The sequence below is a fragment of the Papio anubis genome, chromosome 2 (assembly GCF_008728515.1).
Source record: "Papio anubis isolate 15944 chromosome 2, Panubis1.0, whole genome shotgun sequence".
NCBI classification, from domain to species: Eukaryota; Metazoa; Chordata; class Mammalia; order Primates; family Cercopithecidae; genus Papio; species Papio anubis.
Window position 1 is genome coordinate 192,120,251 of NC_044977.1, and position 22,053 is coordinate 192,142,303.

General features: G+C 43.4%; 2 protein-coding genes across 8 annotated transcripts in view; one reads left to right on the forward strand and one right to left on the reverse strand.

Annotated features, from left to right (window-relative positions):
* Positions 1-20: 20 nt before the first annotated feature.
* Positions 21-7,151, forward strand: NCBP2 (nuclear cap binding protein subunit 2). Of its 3 annotated transcripts, none has more exons than XM_031663929.1 (4): positions 27-193; positions 2,816-2,997; positions 4,928-5,066; positions 5,492-7,151. In XM_031663929.1, the coding sequence occupies exons 1-4, from the start codon at positions 116-118 to the stop codon at positions 5,561-5,563; spliced, it is 471 nt and encodes a 156-aa protein (XP_031519789.1). In that variant the 5' UTR covers positions 27-115; the 3' UTR covers positions 5,564-7,151. The 3 variants fall into 3 exon arrangements, with proteins under 3 accessions (XP_031519790.1, XP_031519789.1, XP_031519791.1); XM_031663931.1 differs by having other exon boundaries at positions 179-659; XM_031663930.1 differs by lacking the exon at positions 5,492-7,151 and having other exon boundaries at positions 21-193; positions 2,816-3,036; positions 4,945-5,058.
* Positions 7,152-9,050: 1,899 nt separating this feature from the next.
* Positions 9,051-22,053, reverse strand: part of SENP5 (SUMO specific peptidase 5) — a 70,112-nt gene continuing 57,109 nt past the window's right edge. The window contains exons 7-10 of one of the 5 annotated variants that reach the window (XM_003895321.5): positions 19,630-19,767; positions 14,625-14,708; positions 12,816-12,866; positions 11,257-11,733 (exon numbers count right to left, since the gene is read on the reverse strand). In XM_003895321.5, the coding sequence (XP_003895370.2) occupies positions 11,623-11,733; positions 12,816-12,866; positions 14,625-14,708; positions 19,630-19,767 (384 nt within the window). In that variant the 3' untranslated portion in view covers positions 11,257-11,622. Of the gene's footprint in view, positions 11,734-12,815; positions 12,867-14,624; positions 14,709-19,629; positions 19,768-22,053 lie in introns of all 5 variants that reach the window. The other 4 variants (XM_009202022.4, XM_031663928.1, XM_021935063.2 and 1 more) reach the window with 4 other exon arrangements.

A 22,053-nucleotide genomic window follows, 5' to 3' on the forward strand; every position in this document is an offset into this window, starting at 1 on the left:
TGCCGCCCTCGGATTGGGTCCAATGAGATGCGCGCTTCCGCGCGTTTCCGCTTCCGCCACGGCAGACGCCACCTCGTGCCGGCAGTCGCCGCGTCCTCGTCCGCTTCTCTGCGCTATGTCGGGTGGCCTCCTGAAGGCGCTGCGCAGCGACTCCTACGTGGAGCTGAGCCAGTACCGGGACCAGCACTTCCGGGTGAGGGAGGCCGGGCCGCGCGAGGGGAAGGCCCTGGGCCAGAACGCTGAGAAACGGTTTGCTCTTGTCTCATTGTGTCGCCTCCCGTTCTGCTGCAATCCCCAAACGCCAAGTGGGGCCCGGGTGCCGGCTGGGGAGGCAGGGAGCGGGTGCTGCGGGGGCGCTTGGACATCACTGAAGCCGCTGGCTTTGGGAGACAGGGCATTTGAGGCTCGCTTTGCTGTTCCCTCCAGCCGCTCCCTGCACCCGAGCCGGTGCCGAGAGGCCTGAGCGCTGATGGTAGTGGCGGCTCCCGTTTCCAGGTTGTACCCCGCAGATGGCTGCGTAACAAGGGCGGGGTGCCCTTCTCTCTCCCAGAGTGTGCAGAGGCGCCTTCTTGATGCAGATTCGGGGCTTTTTAGTTCTTTTTTAAATCGGCGAAGCGGTGCCCTTCTCTGGGAGGATGGTCTTAGGGAAGCTGTACGCGGTGCGTGGGAGACACAAGTGAAGTCCTCACTCCGCCCTCGGGGAGGCTTCGGAGTGGGGAGGGGGACCCGCCAAGCTGGGCGCTTTGAGGGTGTTTGGATGTGAAGATCGGAGAATTGCTGGATTTCAGAAGAGAGAAATTTTTAGTCCGGACTATATCACAGTATGTTTTGTGGAAAAAGGGGAGGCCGCAGATAATACAAAGTAGGCTTTTCAGTATCAGCAAAGGTAGGGATGGAATACGGTTGGGGGGTGGCGGCGCGGGACTCATTAACCCGGTTATTTAGTAAACATTTGTTGAGTGCTGTCGCCAAAGCCTTGTGCTAAACCCTGGGGGGAAGGGAAGACAGTTTCTGCACTCTGCGAGCTCATAATCCCCTGTAGTGTGGATTATCAAAGAATCTAAGGTAGAAGTGAGTTAAAAGAGAGGCTGTGAGAATTCAGAAAAAGGGGGGAAATCCCCTTGTGACTGGGAAATGAAGGGGCGCATATAGCAGAGGTCAGTGTGGAGAACGTGTGAAATGTGTTACTAGAGTAGGGAAAAGGAAACTTTGTTTGACGCCAAATTAGGGAAGCTCTTAAATTTATTCAGTCAAGGCCGGGCGCGGTGACTCATGCCTGTAATCCCAGCACTTTGGGAGGCTGAGGCGGGTGGATCACGAGGTTAGGAGTTCCAGACCAGACTGGCCGAGATGGTGAAACCCCATCCCTACTAAAAATACAAAAATTAGCCGGGCGTGGTGGCGGCGCCTGTAGTCCCAGCTACTCGGAAGGCTGAGGCAGGAGAATTGCTTGATCCCGGAAGGTGGAGGTTGCGGTGAGCCAAGATCGCGCCACCGCACTCCAGCCTGGGCAACAGAGCGAGATTCCTACTAAAAAAAAAAAAAAAAAAATTCGGTCAATTTATTTTATTTTTTGAGACAGAATCTCGCTCTATTGCCTAGGCTGAAGTGCAGTGGCGCAATCACGGCTCATGCAGCCTCAACCTCCTGAGCCCAACTGATCCTCCCCACCTCAGCCTCCTGCCTCCTGAGAAGCTGGGACCACAGGCTCTCGCACTACATCCGGCTAATTTTTTGTAGAGACAGGGTCTCCCTGTGTTGCTCAGGCCGGTCTCGAACTCTGGGACTCAAGCGATCCACCAGCCCGGGCTTCCCAAAGTGCTGGGATTACAGACGTGAACCACTGACCCCGGCCAGTCCAGTTTTTAGATGCTTAAGTGCCAGGCATGATTTGCACTTTTTTTGAGACGGGGTCTGGCTCTGTCACCCAGGCTGGAGTGCAGTAGCATGATCTCAGCTCACTGCAAGCTCCGCCTCCCGGGTTCACGCCATTCTCCTGGCAAGCTGGGACTACAGGCGCCGCCACCACGCCCGGCTAATATTTTTGTATTTTTTTTTTTTTTTTAGTAGAGATGGGGTTTCACCGTGTTAGCCAGGATGGTCTCCATCTCCTGACCTCGTGATCCGCTCACCTCGGCCTCCCAAAGTGCTGGGATTACAGGTGTGAGCCGCTGTGCGCGACCCTGATGAGCCATTTTGGATCCAGGGATTTGTCAGGTGTGTTGGATGAAGCCCAGTTATATTCTTGTCTCTGGCTTCATCGTGTCATCCCAGTTTGGAAGCCCATTAGGAAAGTGAGCTCTGTTTTGTTTTTAGTGATCACTACATTTTTTTCCTCAATTCAGAAAAAATACATGAGCATGTAAAGCATCAGAGTTGTTGCTTTGAACAGTCTCTATGGAGTTATTAAAAGGGGACTCTCTGAAAATCCACTTATTTCTCACTACAGAGTATAAAAGGGCCCTTTGTCATACATGGGTCAAGGTCCAGAGTTTAACCTTGGTTGAAAGGATGCACTGCTGAGAAGATGGCGTGTGCAGGGAAAAAAGCCGCTTGTGTGGCAGTCTGGTGTAGGGTGACTTTGCTGTATGCGGTATAACTTTTGAGCCTTGTCTCTACTAAGAGTCTGGACTTTGCATAAGTGCTTCACAGGATGTGAACATCTCCCTTTTTTTGAGCAAGGGATTTGTGGTAGGCTGGGATGAGAGAATTTGATTTCCAAATCAGAATTAATGAATGTTTCTACCATACTTAGAAATACTATTTAAGCAAGGCTCTGAAGTTGCTTAACTTTTGTCTCTCTTTGAAATTCTAGGGTGACAATGAAGAACAAGAAAAATTACTGAAGAAAAGCTGTACGTTATATGTTGGAAATCTTTCTTTTTACACAACCGAAGAACAAATCTACGAACTCTTCAGCAAAAGTGGTGACATAAAGAAAATCATTATGGGTCTGGATAAAATGAAGAAAACAGCATGTGGATTCTGTTTTGTGGAGTATCCTTCCTGTGGATGGAATGTGGCTGCTGAACTGGGGTAGAGCTGAGAGTAGTAGCTCATAAGCCTCCCTGCACTTGCCCCTACGTTTTCCCTCGTCTCCCTCCTACCTTCTGTCCAGTGTCACTGCTCTTTTTTTTTTTTTTTTTTTCAGACAGTCTGGCTCTGTCGCCCAGGCTGGAGCGCAGTGGCCACATCTCAGCTCACTGCAAGCTCCGCCTCCCGAGCTTACACCATTCTCCTACCTCAGCCTCCGGAGTAGCTGGGACTACAGGCGCGCGCCACCTCGCCCGGCTAGTTTTTGTATTTTTTTTTTTTTTTTTAGTAGAGACGGGGTTTCAACGTGTTAGCCAGGATGGTCTCGATCTCCTGACCTCATGATCCGCCCATCTCGGCCTCCCAAAGTGCTGGGATTACAGGCTTGAGCCACCGTGCCCGGCCGTCACTGCTCTTACACTGTAAAGCTGACACTAGTTACATTCTCTCCTGAAATCCATGCTTTATGGTTGTTTAAGAAAAAGTTTTTCAAGAATGTTTGCCCTTCATTTAAAAAAAAAAAAAAAATTCCAAAGAGCACAGTGAAAATATAAAAACCTTGTACTGTTCTAAACCCCTAATTCCCTTTGCCAGAGGCAGTTACCAGTTTCTTGAGCATCTCTCAAGAAGTAACCTGTGGGTGTGCAGTAGTGTCCTTCATGTGCTGTTTTTAAAATCATTTATTATTTATTTATTCCATTTCAGCACATGTAGGTCTGTTTTTAAAATAGCTGTATAGCCGGGCATGGTGGGTCGTATTTGTAGTGCCAGCTACTCAGGAGGCTGAGGCCGGAGGATCAGTTGAGCCCAAGGGTCCAAGGCTACACTGAGTTGTGACTGTGCTCCTGCCGGGGTGACGGGGCAAGACCCCATCTTTAAAGAAAAAAATGTTTTAATAGCTATATCGTAATTCATTACATAGATGTGTATAAGCTGATTGTATAGGTACAAACCAAAACTGTATTTACTTGTGATCATTTTCTTACTTAGACTGTTTTAAGCATTGGACCTCCTGGATTTATCCTATGTTCTTTTTACTCTCTGTTTTGGTCATTCAATTTAGTATTCTGAGAAATTTTGCAGACCCAATCTAATGTATCTTTTGAGTTTTTTCCTGTGTCCTGAATTACATTTGTTTCAGATGAAATTTTTCCTTAAGTGTCTGGTGATCCCTGGATTTCTGCTCATAATTAAGGAAAAGAATGCTGACTCACTGGACCCAGGCAGGGCATCTCTCCCAGATTTTTGGCTTGCCTTGGGGATACGTGGGTTTCCCAAATGCTAGAATGAAAAGAGATTTTATTTTGGCCTGCTAACATCAAAGACACTAGTTCCTCCAGATGGTTTATTCACAACACCATTGTCTTATTTTTATTTGTCTGGGATTAAATGTCCTCCCCTTTAATTAAAGGGAGCTCTCTCTGATGAAGTAGGTTTGGGGACTGCTACCCTGGTGATACCTTAAGTCTTTCCTTTAGTGAAACGCAGCGCAATTCCACATGCACTGTGACCCTCTCTTTATTAAGGTGCCCTGGAATATACGGCACCTAACTTGAATATATAGCACTTGTTTCTTGGATAAGAAGTGTACAATGGTCCAAACCTGCACTGAATTATCTTATATTTTGCAAACCAAATACGGAGATGATGGGAGCAAAAATTATCAACAGGAATGTCCAACAAATCTGATCAGTGCAGCCACGGAGACGTGTCATGTTTGACTGTCTGTGCTTCCAAACCATGGCAGACAGGCCTGTGCAAGCTGAACTGCTGTCTCTGAACTACATCTGATTAGATTAGCTCTTGTACTTTTTAACAATGCAGCTTCATTTACATGTTGTTCCCCTATTTCCAGAAATGTTTGGAAAAATGGTAGTGTTCCTTAATACTTAAGATATTACTCACGTGCAGATGCCGAAAATGCCATGCGGTACATAAATGGAACACGTCTGGATGACCGAATCATTCGCACAGACTGGGACGCAGGCTTTAAGGAGGGCAGGCAGTACGGCCGTGGGCGATCTGGGGGCCAGGTATGCGAGAAGGGTCTCTGGGCTCAGCCCATTGCCTGGGATTCCAGTCACAATGACAGGTGTTTTGGCAATTTGTATTTACTCTTTTGTAAATAACTTTGTGTCTATAACCTTGGCTTGAAGTGGATCTGAAAACCACCCAACGGTTTGGGTGAATTTTTTAAACCCTGAAATAGTAAGTCCTGTACGTTTCTAATAAGCAACCATTCTTGAACTTCTGCTAGGGGCTAGATTCCACCTGCAGGAGCATCTAGAATGAAAGCAGAATGCACTGAAATGAGTTGAAGTGCATATGTCCTGCTTGAAATGTTCACATTATGGCATCTGAACAGGTTTCACTGTTTGTCTGTCTAACGTGTTTATGGGAGACATATATGTTACACCATTCTTTTCCATACTGTAACTCTGGATTCTTTCCATTAAAGGTTCGGGATGAGTATCGGCAGGACTACGACGCTGGAAGAGGAGGCTATGGAAAACTGGCCCAGAACCAGTGAGTGATGAGAACTCTTGTCAGTGACTAGCACTCGTTTGGCCTGTTGAATTGATTGAAAAACATCACCAAAAGTCTGCAAACGAGCCCATTTTTACCAAGCTTTGATCAGTGTCTTTACTGAACTGGAAGCCTCTGAAAGTTATTAAAGGACAGAACCCAAAAGAATGCCTTTAATTACTGTCTGAGAATCTTGGCCATGTGTCAGATGATCAGATTTATTTTGTTACCCGGTCAGAAATTGTGTTCTTTGACAACAGATTAGATCTATAATGTTGGTTAGTCTTTAGCCCAAACCACTACACTTTTAGAAAGACAGAAACATTTAAAAATTTGTTTTTACTATATTGAGTCTTAAGTAGGTTCATGATCTACATTGGGGCCTGGGGCCTGGGAATTTTTTTTTTAATTTTAAGTTTGCATGAGATAGCCTAATAAATGGAGGTGGGGCCAGGCATGGTGGCTCACACCTGTAATCCCAACACTTTGGGAGGCTGAGGAGGAAGGACAGCGTGAAGCCAGGAGTTTGAGACTAGACCGGGCAACATAGCAAGACCCCTTCTCTACAAAGCAAAACGAAAAACAACAAATGGAGTTGTGCTATGTTGTATTGCTTTGCACAAAAGTAGGAACAGGTGTTTGACAGCTGAATTTGTTTTCTGTGAATTCCAACCTCTAAAGGCAAGCTTAGAGGCCAAGGACCTTCCTATATAGTTGGTGCAAAAGCAATCTCCACAGGACAGTACTGCTTTCATGCTTCACACATCAGGAAATGACGCCCAAGCTTGAGTATTTACTAACACGTTTTTCAAAAGATGTGTTATACCTAAAGCTAAAAAAAGGGCAAGGGTTTGCCATAGAGGGAACCTGTAAATAATTTCAGGGGTAGGGGAGATGTTGCCAGTAAGAAATGGGGTAAAATATCAAGAGACACTGAAAACACTGCCTTGACATGAGGATCACCGAGTTTATTCTTTTCATTTTCAGTGATGTTGGGAACGGACTGGGTTTAAAAAGGGAGCTTGAAGATGGAATGTTTAACAGTCACAGAGGGTTCCTGCAGGAGGTTCCTGTTTTAGCTGTTTCTCATTTTTTTCCTCAAATTGTACTTCTGAGGCTCAAGCCTTCACAGTGAGCTCATGGATCTACAGAGAAGGGGAGTCTAGGGAATTTCTTTGGTATTTATAAGGCAAGAGGTGATTTCTCTCTAATATATGTGAGTTATTGCTCATTTAAAACTGTTAAGTCTAGTATAATTTTCCCTGATAGGAAAAATGAATTTTTTTCACTTAGCAACAAAGTACCTTCTAACTTCCAACAGTCTGTGAAAGTTGGGGCTGAAGTACCTTAGTGCGAATGTCTTTCATGTTAAATCTGAATTTTTAAAAGAGCTATATAACTAGTTGTAAGTGCTTAGGAAGAAATTTTGCAAACATTTAATGATACACTTCATTTTTAAAATTTCTTCACACTGTAATTTAATGTATTTGCTATTCTTTTGTAGTAAAACGTAACTCAGATTTCTACAGGAGACAGTGGTTTTATTTGGAGTGTCTTCTGTAATAGGTCTCAATAAAGCTGGGTGAACGTATTGCTTCGCTACCCGTTTCCTGCCCTGTAAGGAGGGTTGTGTTCTGGAACTCCTGTACTCTGGATACACATGAATGAGTTCTAGGGGGATTCTAGGACTAATGTGGACAATCTGCATGTGCATTCTGATTGACAGTTGGAAATAACTATGGCTGCATGTGAAGAGAACACAGATGTTCTTGTGAAAGTGATAAAATAGGCACCAAGCAACCTCTGCTGATGGAAGAATAGGTTAGTTTTCCAGAAAACATGCTCTGGATGATTGCAAGGGAAGGGAAAGTGGGGGTGAATTAAGAGGATCTTGTGTTTCTTGGGCTTGAGAACACTAAATGTGAGTCTACTGCATTCTTTCCTATTTCTCATGGAGAACATCTGACTTGTTTCTCACCTTCACCAGAGAAAGTGAAAATTCAGTCGCACACTCAGATGAGGGAATCACTATTAATACATGGGAGTGAAGTATGAGAATTAAACATGCAGTTTCTCAGGCAAGCTAACATGCAAATACAGAACATCTCCATTGTAGAAACTTCGGGTGATGGTGCTGCTGCTCGGAGGGTAAGCTGGTTAGGGCCTGCACTGCTCACTGTTCCTAGATGACCTCTGTCATGACTGGAATGTCACGAGAAAAAAATATTCCTCACCAGACAGTACATGTTACTCAACACAAGAGAACACAAGTTTATAAAGGCATTTAGTTTATTTTTCAAAAAAATACTTTGCTAGAAGGGTTGAGTACTGTAATTTTACATGATCATAATCTCTAAATAAATTCTTTTTCTGACCCAACAGGTACCAGTTAAGTGAACAGCTTGTCTAGGTCTGCTTTTGTAACACCCAAATACAATTAGCACTTCTCTGATGGTATTCCCCGGGCCGTCTTAATTATCTATAGGCCAGGCCTAGCACATAACAAAGTATATGCTTTGTAACTGCTGATTAATTCAGTTTCTCAACTAGGCAGAGCAGGTAATCAGTATATCGAATTCACACTACTAATACACTGTCTTGCCTGAAGAGTCTGACCGCCCAGAACCCCCAGTTATGTCTAGCCCAGGGAAGCAGTAAACTGCAATGCAGAGAAAAGGGGCAGCTAAGATGAGGCTAGTGCTGGCTGAGTCCCAGTTAGGTCTGTTACTGTTCTGTTCCAACTATAAATCCAGAATGACTGTGTTACTCAGATTCAGTGCTATGTAGAAAATAGAATGCAAAGCCAAAAACATACTTTGGGGATGATTGGCAGCACCTTCTTTTCCCTTTCTTAAGAGGCTAAATGAAAGTTGATTAGGATTGAGAGAACGTAACCAAAAGTTGAATCAAATCTATATTCACTGCTATAGATTCAATAAAAGGAAAGACCACTGTAAAGAAGCAACTACAACCTGATAAGTTTGCTGAGGAGAGGACTGGGCCGCTTGTTGAAGGCTCATCAAAAGTAGCACTTCACTTAGCACAAGGCCTGCACTCAACCTCAAAAGCATAAGGTCTAGGCCAGGCATGGTGGCTTATGCCTGTAATCCCAGCACTTTGTGAGGCAGAGGCTGGTGGATCACCTGAGGTCAGGAGTTCGAGACCAGCCTGACCAATATGGCAAAACTCCATCTCTGCTAAAAATACAAAAATTAGCCGAGTCTCTAATAAAAATACAGAAATTACAGGACACACCTGTAGTCCCAGCTATTGGGGAGGCTGAGGCAGGAGAATCGCTTGAATCTCGGAGGCAGAGGTTGCAGTGAGCCGAGATCGCATCACTGCGCTCCAGCCTGGGCAACAGAGCAAGACTCCATCTCAAAAATTAAAAAAAAGCATAAGGTCTGCCCACCTCACGGGCACCCAAACAGTTCAGTGCCAAACTAGTACCAGTGAAGCCACGCCTGCCTCTTTTCACCAACAGTCCAGAGTATATTTCAAAAATATCTTTATTAACCAAGGAAGCAATTACTGCAAACATCAGGACAAAGGACATTCTAATCTAGGACTTGAGTTATAGAGGTTTACACCTAATTACAAGAAGAGAGGGAAAGCAATTATGTGTGCTGAAACCAAGTTTCATCGATGACAAATATTTTAAAATGACTTTTAAAATACTCAACATTGGCCAGGCGCGGTGGCTCACGCCTGTAATCCCAGCACTTTGGGAGGCCCAGGTGGGCAGATCACTTGAAGTCAGGAATTCAAGACCAGCCTGACAAACATGGCGAAACCCTGTCTCTACTAAAAATACAAAAATTGGTGGGGTGCGGTGGCGTACACCTGTAATCCCAGCTACTTGGGAGGCTGAGGCAGGAGAATTGCTTGAACCTGGGCGGTGGAGGTTGCAGTGAGCTGAGATCGCGCCATTGCACTCCAGCCTGAGGGACAGCGAGACCCTGACTCAAAAAAAAAAAACAACAACAAACAACATTTAGTGTAAGCCACACCGGGCAGCACGCCTCAAGGTGCCCTATGAAGCATTAGACTGGAAGTGAGAGAGTCACTGGGCTTGGGCAGCTCACACTCTGGGCACTGGTTTTCTCACAGGAACAACTCTGTGTCCCCTGCATGCCAGGTTCTGTCAGAGGAACTGAAACACCTCCTCACTCTGAAGCACGAGACATTTTGAACTGACAGCCCAGTGACTGGCTGACTGGCTGCTTTGGTATACTGCACCCCCACCAAAAAAAAAAAATTAGAGGCAAATGTCTGGTATATGTTTTGAAAAATCTCGTTTGCATAACTATGTTTGAAAAACTCATGAAGAGATCTTCCTTACCCTAAACTGTCATTTTTCCTAACGCTGACAGAACCCCACCTATAGCAGCATAAAGTGCCTCTACTCTCAGTCTTTTTAACGACTTGAAACACAGTAAGAAACACTGACCTGGTTTGACATTAAGGATTTTTGAGTCTGGAGGACTCAGGAGAGGAAAGTGCTGGGGCTGCTTCCCAGTGTCACCACTGGTGTTTGGGAACCCTGCATGTAAACACGGCCGGACTCAACCCTCAACTGCTGGCAGTCAGCCTTCTCTCAGCCATACCTTAGGGCCAAGTGAAACTAAACATTTTAGCTTTTTCAACACTCCAAACCTACGCAGGCATAAATTCGAGAATCTTCTGCCATTTACTTGGTGTTTTTCTATTCAAACTTCTGAGTTTGAAAAAACAACGTTGGTTGTTTTTCCTCCCGATTCTGAAAGGATCACTGGGTAGGTTTAACATACATCTTTCCATATGTCACGAAAGGCTGGGTTAAAGATGTAAGATGCGTGACGTTAATCCTAACGCAGCTAAGTGTATGGACAAGGGCCTCTTGGGCCTTTCTTCAGAAGATGAGGTTCAATGGAAGGAGAAAAACAACCGTGCTAGTGTCATCAGCACTGGCTATGCAGAAGCCACATGTGCCCTGCATGCTACTGAGGTCACTAAAGGGACCGGAGAAAGAACCTGACACGGTTGCTGTGCTCCCATGGGGCTAAGTTGTCTCTATTACCCTCCCTCTTCTCTCCAGCCACCTGCAAAACATCTAAAGTCAGTCGGCCTTCAGTTTTGAATGTTTAAATTTCAGATACCCTTGAAATAGAAATGCATTTGGTAAACCTTAACTTCTTCCAATTGGGAGGCAACACAGGGAAATGACAACTTAAAAATTACTCCGAGAACAGCTGCATTCTCCTTTGTCTGACCACTAGTCTGACGGATGTTAAGATTTTTTTAACAGGTCGAAAACAGAAAAATTCAGGGAATTTCAGCAAAAGCCTATGAGATGTACGCCATGTATTATAATTCTTGAAACCACAATTGAAATCTGTCATTGTTACTGGCCTCCAAGGTTGCTGTCTTTTTCTCACACTTACTCTTCCCAAAGCAGCCACTGTGCTTACAAGTGTGCCTCCAGAAACAGAAGACACCAGTCAGTTTACAACCACTTTCATCTCACCCTTCTAAAGGAATGGACCGCACTCTCTAAGACTCACTTGGAGAGGGAAGGTGGTGAAAGGTGCCGCTGGTAAAGTAAAACAGGACTGGATTTGTCAAAACCACCCCCAGCTACCCTTAATGCCCCAGGGAACACTTACTATTCTCAGCGTATGCTGTATCAAAAACATCTTGCATTTTAGGCTCTGGGAGTAAATCTGAAACCTGTATTCAGTTCACGTCTAACTAAGTTTCAAAAGCTGCACCAAATCTACTAAGCTTTTTTTTTTAATACTCTTCACTGCATGCTCTGTCTATATGCATGCGTTTGAATAATAAATATTAAATATGGGGGACGCACAGAACCATAAAATTAAAAATGAAACCAAACTGAACATTAAACAATAGTACATGGTAGCTGGAGAAATGAATAAGGGCAAAAAATAAATTTGAGGTAACAATAGTGGCCCAACACCACTGATCTGAAATATCTGTAAAAATTCAACTAAGTGTTTGGAGATTCAAGTAACGAACCATCTGCTCCAACTTGGTCAGACTTCCCAGGGTCCCTGCGGAGTTTCAGTCCATAAGCCGGCACTCACACAGCTCCTTGTAAATCCTCTTCCGCACTCGGGGCATGTCTTCTTGTGAGAACTGGAAAGGCTGCTCTAAGGCGAGGCACTTGCAGTACTGCAAAGGTCCAGAAACACTTCAGTGGCACTTGGAGTTGTGTACCAACCCGTTCTATTTTACTAAATGCAGACCTAATAGTGTCTAAGGCAGAAGTCCCCAACCTTTTTGGCACCAGGGACTGGCTTCGTGTAAGGCAATTTTTCCACAGACTTGGGGGAGAGGGGGTTGGTTTCAGGATGAATTATCAGGCATTAGTTAGATTCTCATAAGGGGCAAACAACCTAGATCCCTCGCGTCTGCAGTTCACAACGGTTCACACTCCTATGAGAACCTAATGTGGACGGTTGGGGACCCCGATCTAAGGCAGCATTTTCATGTCTGTTTAAACTGTTGTAAAAACACACTGTTTTAAGCATTTACCCAAATTACAGTCAACCGACCAAGCTAGTGTATGGCTTGGGATCTCCTCTCCCTCCTGACCCAGTATTGTGAAAAGCAGCAACTGATGAAAAGGCCTAAATTCCTCCTAAAGTGCAACCTGCTGCGAGTGCAGCTAGACCTATCATGGCCCTTAAGTGGGAACTAGAATTTGTTTATAAAACCCCAAACATGCATGAGGTACACAAATGAACCTGTTTTCCAAGATCTTTGCAAATCTCTAAATTCACGCATCATATTCTGTAATTTCCTTCACAAATATAATGTATAACTGAATTTTTTCCATAGCGCTTTTTGACCTCTAAGGAGATGACAGCAGTTTTTCGATGCGGCCCTTATTTAAAATCTAATCACTCTGTGTCAGACCTGCAGATTGCTTGCCAATGGTTTTTTTTTAAATTCTGCAAATGCCAAAGGTTATGATACGGACAAATTCAAGTCAGTCTCCAGTGTGGCTTACTGATAACCTCCAGTGAGACATGGATGATACCCACAGTTCACTCTTGGTCCCTGGAAGGTGGTTCTTCCTAATGATAACATCTGAGAATGCAGAAACTACTGCTCCTCAGCAACCAAGGGGAGGTAAGTACTCTGTGGCTTGTACCTAGCATCACACACACACAGGAACGGCCCTCTCTCCCCTCTCAACCCCACAAACTCAGTTCACACGGTGTAAACTCTGAAAAGCAGTCTGTCTTTACCTGGAGCACAAAGACTCCACAGTCACTGTCATTTTTCTGTTGTGGAATACACTGAGGGGAAAAACAAGACAGTCATTAAAATAAGATCAATTACTCCTCTTCAGATAAGAAAAACTCCTTTATGGAAAAATGTGCAAAGGATAGGAAACTTTTCTCTCTCCAGGACAGCTGGTATATCCTCTGGTATCTCAAGCATCTAATTTTATGGAGGCACCTGGCCACATAAAAAGAGCTATCAGGTGACAACCACAACTTACAGAACAATGTTTTACCTAAATATGAGAGATGGGAAATCAAATGTAAAAACCTATTTTAAAAACATGCATTTGGATACTGGGTTCTGCTATCCATTCACTGACAATGGAGTCGAAATGGAATTGTGGCTGGGAACACAGGCCCGGCCCCTGGACGCCAGGATGGTGAGAACGCCACTGAGCACTCTTCGCTTTAGATCTCACATCACACGACCCTGTCCTATTCTTTGAAAGAAATTGTGAAGGTAAACAGTATGGTTTTTGTGATGGGGCTTTTTTTTGAGACAGGGTCTCACTCTGTCGCCCAGGCTGGAGTGCAGTGGCACAGTCTCAGTCTCCTGAGTTCAAGCAATCCTCCCACCTCAGCTTCCCAAGTAGCTGGGACTACGCCTGGTTAATTTTATTATTTGTAGAGATGAGGTCTCACCATGTTGCCCAGGCTGGTCTTGAACTCCTAGACTTAAGCAATCCACCCACCTTTGCCTCCCAAAAGTGCTGGGAATACAGGCATGAGCCACTGTGCCCGGCCAACAGTATGTTTTTAAAAGAACTGGTTACTGTATTCTGCCCAAAGCGGGGATATGGAAGATCCTAACTAAATTTAGAATACCTAGATTTTTTAGTTGAGTAATTTCAGGAAATTTACTAGTTCTGGTTTCACCTGGTATACTAGGTTATTCAAAATACAAAACTTAAGCTTAATTTTAAAATTTAGCATTTGGTTCGGTTCAAGGATGAACTAATAAATCTTGTCTCTTTGGGTTTGGGTTAAAGGTTTGTTTCAAGATCCTGCCTATAACATTGTGTCAATGATCCAGACAGACCTGCATTCAAGGACCTGACTCTGTATCAATAGTTTTGATGTCCTTTGGGGAAAATCACACCTGGGCTTCAGTTTTCTCATTTACAAAATAAAGATGATGCTTATCCCTAGGTGACCTGCCTACCTCACAGGTTATAAGGATCAAATGAGATCTAATACACAAAAACACTGGAAACAATACAGCCCGCCATCAACGGAAGACACTGGTATTTACGACAGGAATGAGCGGCTGTGCCTGGGCACTCTGCCTCACAGCTCGAATGTCATGGGCCAAACATGGTGCTGCATCCAGACGGTGGTGGGACTGAAGTGCCTGGGCTATCTTCCCCACATGCCTGGCAAGTAGCCCAGTGCACCTTCTCCCCCTCAGTGGATCCAAATAGTCATTTCAGCATTCCTCTGGGTCTATATGGGTCATGTGGAAATAAGAGCCATGATGCAAGAGGCAAGTGCCACCCAAAAAAGTTTTTTTTTGCCCCCGGAAGAGCAAACACATCATTAGTAACTGCCTCAGGGAGGAAGTGACTGAAGTGATTTGCTCCCGGGAAGCACTGGGCAACTGAGCAGCGATGATGAATACTAGACTGAAGTTTATTCTCAGCTGCCTCCCTGGAGCCTCCAGGCTCTCCTTGGTATCTCTGTCACCAGTCTTCAAATACTCTTAAAGGCACCCACCCTTACATAATTCCATCCCCTGGACATGCCTGGGTTTCATTGTTATCACATACTTACCTTCGTAACAGCAGTCTGCCAACCCTGAAGAAATTCAGGTCTATTTTTTTCTCTGGCTTCAGTCAGCAAATACTTTCTTATATTCTGGTTAAAAAGAAACCACAACACAGATGCTGTGTTCCATCAGTTGGTGAAAAATGGAACATGCCCATAGCAGACAGAAGGAAAAGAGGAGGCTGTGGCCCCATAACTGGGCAGAGTATGCATTAAGAAGCTGGAACAAATTTTTTTTTTTAAGAGAGGATCTTGCTCCGTCACCCAGGCTGGAGTGCAATGGCGTGATCAGAGCTCACTGCAGCCTTGAACTCTCAGGCTCCAGAGATCCTCCTGCCTCAGCCTTCCAAGTAGCTGGGACTACAGGTGTACACCACTGCTCCTGGCTAAAGCTGGAATTTTATTTCAGACTCTCCATTTCATATTGTTAAGGGGGAGTCAGACCTCCTGTATTCAAGTTTGCACCCAGACTGTGGATGCTGGCTTTGTCTAATCAGAACATTTTATGGGATGGTTATAGCCAGCCCTTCCCAACAGTAAGTCAGCTGCTGCATTTGAAACCTACATACTGGCAAGTCAAAAAGAAAGTCTTTATCATTGCCAGTGCTCCACAGAGGAAAGGAACCCATGGCAGACATCATTAACAACTAAAACTAAATGAAAAACATTCCAGCCTTAGATATTCTGATACACTCCTTATTTTTGAGGGCTGCAGAAAAGGTTCACATTCAGTTTCTGGAAAGTTATACTAAAATTCATTCTGAATACTGAATATGGTCAAGTCCACTGTTGAAATATCTACCAAGATGAAGCTTGCTGGAGTTTCAAAATGTCCCCAGTACTCTCAACCTCTGTGCGTCTCTCTCCACATCAAGAGTGAAGTCAGAGGTTATGTGAATAACGCCCCCCACCCACCCCCTAACAAAAGGGGACCATGGCCAGACGCAGCGGTTCACATCTATAATCCCAGCACTTTGGGAGGCTGAGGCGGGTGGATCACATGATGTGAGGTCAGGAGTTCAAGACCAGCCTGGCCAACAAAGCGAAACCCCGTTTCTACTAAAAATACAAAAAGTAGCCAGGCATGGTGGTGCACACCTGTAATCCCAGCTACTCCAGAGGCTGCAACACAAGAATCACTTGAACCCAGGAGGCAGAGGTTGCCATGAGCCAAGACTGGGCCACTGCACTCCAGCCTGGGGGACAGAGTAAGACTCTGACTCAAAAAAAAGGTGGACTAGAAGCCACCTCTTCAGAAGAAAACACATGATAAAAGCAAATACTTAATATTTAACCAAGTCTGACCGCATGTTGCTCTTCTCCCTCTAAACAAGTAACTTTAGGTTCTCAGAATAAGCAGTACATGTAAATTTTTTTTTTTTTTTTTTTTTGAGATGGAGTCTTGCTGTGTCACCCAGGCTAGAGTGCAGTGGTGCGATCTCAGCTCCCTGCAGCCCAGACTCCAGGTCTGCTGCTCCTCCTGCCTCAGCCTCCCGAGTAGCTGGGACGACAGGCGCATGCCACCACGCCCGGCTAATTTTTGTGTTTTTAATAGAGACGGGGGTTCACCATGTTGGCCAGGATGGTCTCTATCTCTTGACCTTGTGATCCACCCGCCTTGGCCTCCCAAAGTGCTGGGATTACAGGCGTGAGCCACCCTGCCCGGCCAGTATATGTAAATTCTTAAGTAAAATACAGGCAAAAAAGATTTGTCCTTAAAAATGGTCACCTACACTCAAAATGTACTGAGCATCTATAATGGTTCAAGTGCTGGGGACACTAGTGAATAAAGCTCTTGCAGTCTCTGGTGCCATGGAATCTACACATTTATGTAGTGACTGTATCAAACACTTTTCGTCAGTTCTTTGGAGATATCGGCCCCTAACTGAGTTAAGCACCACTTCTACAACCCCTACATCCTCTTAAAACAAAAAACAGCTTGACCCCACCTGCCCAGATGACTTGGCTCCAAATTACTTCTAGTTATCACCTAAAAGGAATCTGTTCTTAGCGTCTTTTTGCAAATATGCAAAATTGTTAGGCCAATTGTAATTGTGCGGAAAAGGTAAGAACTCTGCAGGAGGGCTTGGGCACAAATTCAGAAGATGAATTTTTATTACTGTGCAGAACCAGACGCTAATGATTCAGAATCAACTTGAACCCAACTACATGTTTTACAAACAAAATCCTGTTTAACCATCATTCACTCCATGAAGGTGAACATCTGTCTGGTCCTACCTGACTCCTCGCATCAGTGCCTGGCACAGAGCAAGAGGCACAGTAACTAGTTCCTACATGAAACAATTTTCCCAACACCTCTGCTCTCCTCTGCCTGTCAGAATCTGATTCTTTTTTTTTTTTTTTTGAGACGGAGTCTTGCTCTGTCGCCCAGGCTGGAGTGCCGTGGCCGGATCTCAGCTCACTGCAAGCTCCGCCTCCCAGGTTCACGCCATTCTCCCGCCTCAGCCTCCCGAGTAGCTGGGACTACAGGCGCCGCCACTTCGCCCGGCTAGTTTTTTGTATTTTTTTAGTGGAGACGGGGTTTCACCGTGTTAGCCAGGATGGTCTCGATCTCCTGACCTCGTGATCCACCCGTCTCGGCCTCCCAAAGTGCTGGGATTACAGGCTTGAGCCACCGCGCCCGGCCCAGAATCTGATTCTTAAAGGCACTCATATGGCTGCACTTTTGGTTGTATCTTTGCAGGTCTGTCTAGGAAAGAGACAATATAGACGAGCTCTGGCCGGTATGGGAATATGTTGGTTGAGAGAAAGGCAAGGAATTAGGGGAAGGGAACGGGAAAAGATGCTCACACCTGGTATTGTGAGAACTCTGGGCCCAGGAGGCTTCTCCCTTTTGGGGTATTTTTTTCCTGGATTTCTTGGAAATGAAAATGTGATTTTGAAAACTTGATTTTCCTCATAGGTTGCATTAAACTTAATTTTAAAATTAAATGTTTTTTTTTTTTTGAGACGGAGTCTCGCTCTGTAGCCCAGGCTGGAGTGCAGTGGCCGGATCTCAGCTCACTACAAGCTCTGCCTCCCGGGTTCACGCCATTCTCCGGCCTCAGCCTCCCGAGTAGCTGGGACTACAGGCGCCCGCCACCTCGCCCGGCTATTTTTTGTATTTCTTAGTAGAGACGGGGTTTCACCGTGTTAGCCAGGATGGTCTCGATCTCCTGACCTCGTGATCCGCCCATCTCGGCCTCCCAAAGTGCTGGGATTACAGGCTTGAGCCACCGCGCCCGGCCTAAAATTAAATGTTAATTAAACAAATAATACAAGAAAATATTCTCCTTGTAAAAAAAACAAAAAATCCCAAAATAAGGCCAAAATATTCTCCTTATAATTAAAAATATTCTAAATAAGGCCAAATCACCTTTAACTATTAGTCTTGCTTTTCCACACTTACCCAAAGGTAATAATCATTGATATCAAAAATGGTAAGATCTTATCTTTTTACTTACAAATATATATATATATATATATATATATATATGTATGTGCCTACACATACACCTGCATGTATTTGTATATATACACATACACATGTACTTTTTTCTATAAATGTACTATACCGTATCATTCCACAATTGGCTTTTTAAAGCTCTACGCCTTGGACATCTTTCCATTTGAGGACTTGAAGGTCTAGTATATTCTATTTAACTGCTATGGTCAGTTTAATAGTATGGGTATACTGTACCATAGTGTATTTAGCTATATTCTCTTGCTAGAGCTAAATTTGTGTTGTTTTATTTAGCACTATTATAAATAATGCTGCCATGAACATCCTAGCACATGCCCCATCCTTATCTGCAGATACAAGCATTTTTATGGAGTAGATACCAAGAAATGGAACTGATATGCCACAGAATGTGCATCTTTTTAATTTACACTTGGAACTGATGAGAACTGCAGCTGTCCCCAAGCGGCTGTATCAATTTATACACTCCACCAGAAAATACGCAAATGCCTATTTCCTTACATAGACACTTGAATAGCATCACTTTTTCTAACACAATGGGTAAAAAATGTAACTGGTGTAGTTTTCATTTGCATTTCCTTTATTTCTGGTGAGGCTGAACACCTAAATAGTTATTTGCATTTTTCCTAAAATTTACTAAATTACCCTTTGTCCATTTCTATTAGGTCCTTTTATCCTCCCCTTATTCATTTGTAGGAGTTTCCCATGTATTCTGGATAATTATTTTCTGTTATTTACATCATACATATTTTCTCCAAGTCTGTTGCTTGTCTTTTAACTTTATGATACACAGAAGTTTTAAATTATGAGGTGGTTAAATTTATCCAATTGTTCCTCATGTCTTTTCTTTGGTTCCATGTAAGAAGTCCTTCCCCACTCTGTGAACATAATATTCTCCATATTTCATTCAAATACTTTTACGGTTTTGTACAGATTTCTTTTAAGTACCTAAAGCTTTAGAAGTTTTCATCATAAAGAATTTCCACATTTCTTCCTAGGGCATATTCCTGGGTTATTTATGTTTTGTTTCTTTTATAAATGGAATCTTATTCCCAGTTACATTTTCTTACTGGTTCGTGACAGTGCAGGAAAATCCGGAAACCTACTCATTTTTCTTGATTTTGTATCCCACCATCTTGTTGAACTGTTTATTAGCTAAACACTAATACTTTGTTAATTGATTCCGTTGGGTTATAGTTTATTCTACAGGAGTTATTTTGCAGATACAAGCCAATTTTAGCTTTAAGATGATCAAAGAAAAACAATTTCTAACCACATTCAAGATGTAGTTTTAAGGGAAAAACAGAGAAAATCCAAGTGGAGTACCTCAGAGGGGGATCTGGATCCTAGACAGATCCTCTCCTCAGCCAGAGATTCCTCTTCTAGTCCTTTTCTCAGCTAACATTTTAGAGGATTTTCATGACATAAACTGTTCCTATATGGTTTTGACTGCTGCTGTTCTATCTAGAGCTAAGATGCTATTTGGCCAATTATAAAATAAATGAAAAAATAGGCAGTATATTAACTTACCTCTACACAAAACTTAAAATGAATGCCTTGGGAATCATAAAATGAAATAATTCGATTAGAGAGTGTCACAGTAATGAGAGACCAGTGGACTTCCAGGTGAATAGGAATCAACAGAAGGCTCTTTTTAAACAAATCCACCTGATCAAGAAAAGAGAAAGAAATGCAGCCATCACCACAGGCTATCCAAACCACCAAAAAACAGCAGCTTCCATTTGCTGACCTGTGACCTACACAAGGGCAAAAAAGTAGTAAGCAATGAACCAGAATTTGAACCCAGGTCTTACTCTAAGCCCATGCTTGTAACTATTAAGCTGTAACACACAACAATAATACAAAAATAAAGCTATACAAAGTACAGTTTTCCAGTTCATCTACTAAACCTGTGTGTCAACTGCCTGATATGACTTGGCTCCTTGTTTTTATGCTTACCTCATTTTCTCATGTACATATTTAACCTGGATTCAACTCTTGTTTAGAAAGGAATCATAGTATTAGAAAACAGTATAAGGGGCCAGGCACGGTGGCTCACACCTGTAATCCCAGTACATTGGGAGGCTGAGGCGAAGGACTGCTTGAGCCCAGGAGTTTGAGACCAGCCTGGGCAACATAATGAGACTCTGTCTTTACAAAAAATAAAAAATCAGGCCGGGCTCAGTGGCTCACGCCTGTAAGCCCAGCACTTTGAGAGGCCAACGCGGGCAGATCGTTTGAGCTCAAGAATTTGAGACCAGCCTGGGTGACACGGCGAAACCCTGTATCTACAAAAAATACAAAAACTAGCTGGGTGTGGTGGTGTGCACCAGCAGTCGCAGCTACTTGGTAGGCTAAGGTTGAAAGGATGGCTTGAGCCTGGGAGGCAGAGGTTGCATTGAGCAGAGATTGCGCCACTGCACTCCAGCCTAGGTGACAGAGCCAGACCTTGTCTCAAGAAAAATAAATAAATAAAAATAAAAAATCAGCCAGGTGTGGTGGTGCATGCCTGCAGTCCCAGCTACTTGGGAGGCTGAAGCAGCAGGATCACTTGAGCCCAGGAGGTGGAGGCTGTAGTGAGCCATGATCACACCTCTGCATTCCAGCCTGGGCGACACACAGTGACACCCTGAAACTGCATCTACAGACTCTTTCTACAGATATGGTGTAAGCAGCAGTTAAGATCATGGGCTCTGAAGCAAGTCTGCTCAAGTTCAAATTGTGGCTCTTCCACTTATTGGTCAGATGACTTGGGCAATTTCCTTAGCTTCTTTGCACCTTAATTTCCTCAACTAATAAAATGCATAGAAAATAGTACCTACCTTATGAAGTTTTTAAAAGTAATAAAAGAATATGTGTAAGATGCATAAAACTCTGTTTAGCCCATTATAAGTAACCAAATATCTTAGTTATTATGATTACTTGCTTGGGTCTCTCAAATGTCAAAATTGAGAAAAACATCCTTGATAATACTTTATGCATCCTTTACAATCATAACACACCTTTATATCGTAATAGATATCCCTTTACAGTCTAGAAATGCTTGCTATTCCACTCGAAATTCCAGTGTAGAGTGGGTGATAAAGTAGTAGGTGCTCCACACACATTTGTAAAAGGGTGAATCAATTTGCCTTCTCAGGTTAGAGTAATTTGGTGATTACTTGGGTTAAAACATTTTAAACTACCTCAAATTCTCTGAAACTAATTTCCCAAGATTTCCTTCTCGCTTTCTGATATTCAAATAGTGTCCTGCTCTAAATGAATCTTCTGTAAGTCTTCATGACCCTGGAGAAAAATCACTTTAGCTTTTCAGTTTCTGCATCAACCTAGGGGAGTGAGGTGGGCAGAAGGAAATAGTGAAAATAATAAACAATGGTCCTCTCCAGATTATAAATTCGGAGTATTTTTTTTTTAATTCCGAGTATCTAAAACAAGGAATCATATTTAGAATACAGCAATAAATAAAACCAGATTTATATTCTTCTCAAAAAGTAATGTTTCCTACATTGTAAAATAGATTTTTGTATAAAAATTACAAAATACAGAAAAAGATACACTTCACCTATCTTTCCAAATCATTTTTCTTCTTCTAACACATTAACACAGACATACATAGAACTTTATACAGGCTGAATATCCCTAACCCGAAAACCTGAAATCCTCCAAAATCTGAACTTTCTGAGAGCTGACATGATGCCACAGATTGTCCACAGGGGTGGTTGAGATAGTGACACGTTTGCTTTCTGATGGGTCAATGTACATAAACTGTTGTATATACAAAATTACTAAGAATATTGTAAATTACCTTTGGGCCATGCATCTAAGGTGTATATGAAACATAAGTGAATTTTGTGTTTAGACTTTGGTTCTATCCCCCAAATACCTCATTATATATATACAAATATTACAAAATCTGAAAGAGTCCAAAATCCAAAACACTTCTAGTCCCAAGCA

Coding starts and splice junctions, on each gene's coding strand:
- NCBP2 (XM_031663929.1), top strand. CDS start 116: ATGTCGGGTGGCCTCCTGAAGGCGCTGCGCAGCGACTCCTACGTGGAG. Junction 194..2,815: donor ACCGGGACCAGCACTTCCGG/GTGAGGGAGGCC, acceptor TTGAAATTCTAG/GGTGACAATGAAGAACAAGA. Junction 2,998..4,927: donor TGTGGATTCTGTTTTGTGGA/GTATCCTTCCTG, acceptor TTAATACTTAAG/ATATTACTCACGTGCAGATG.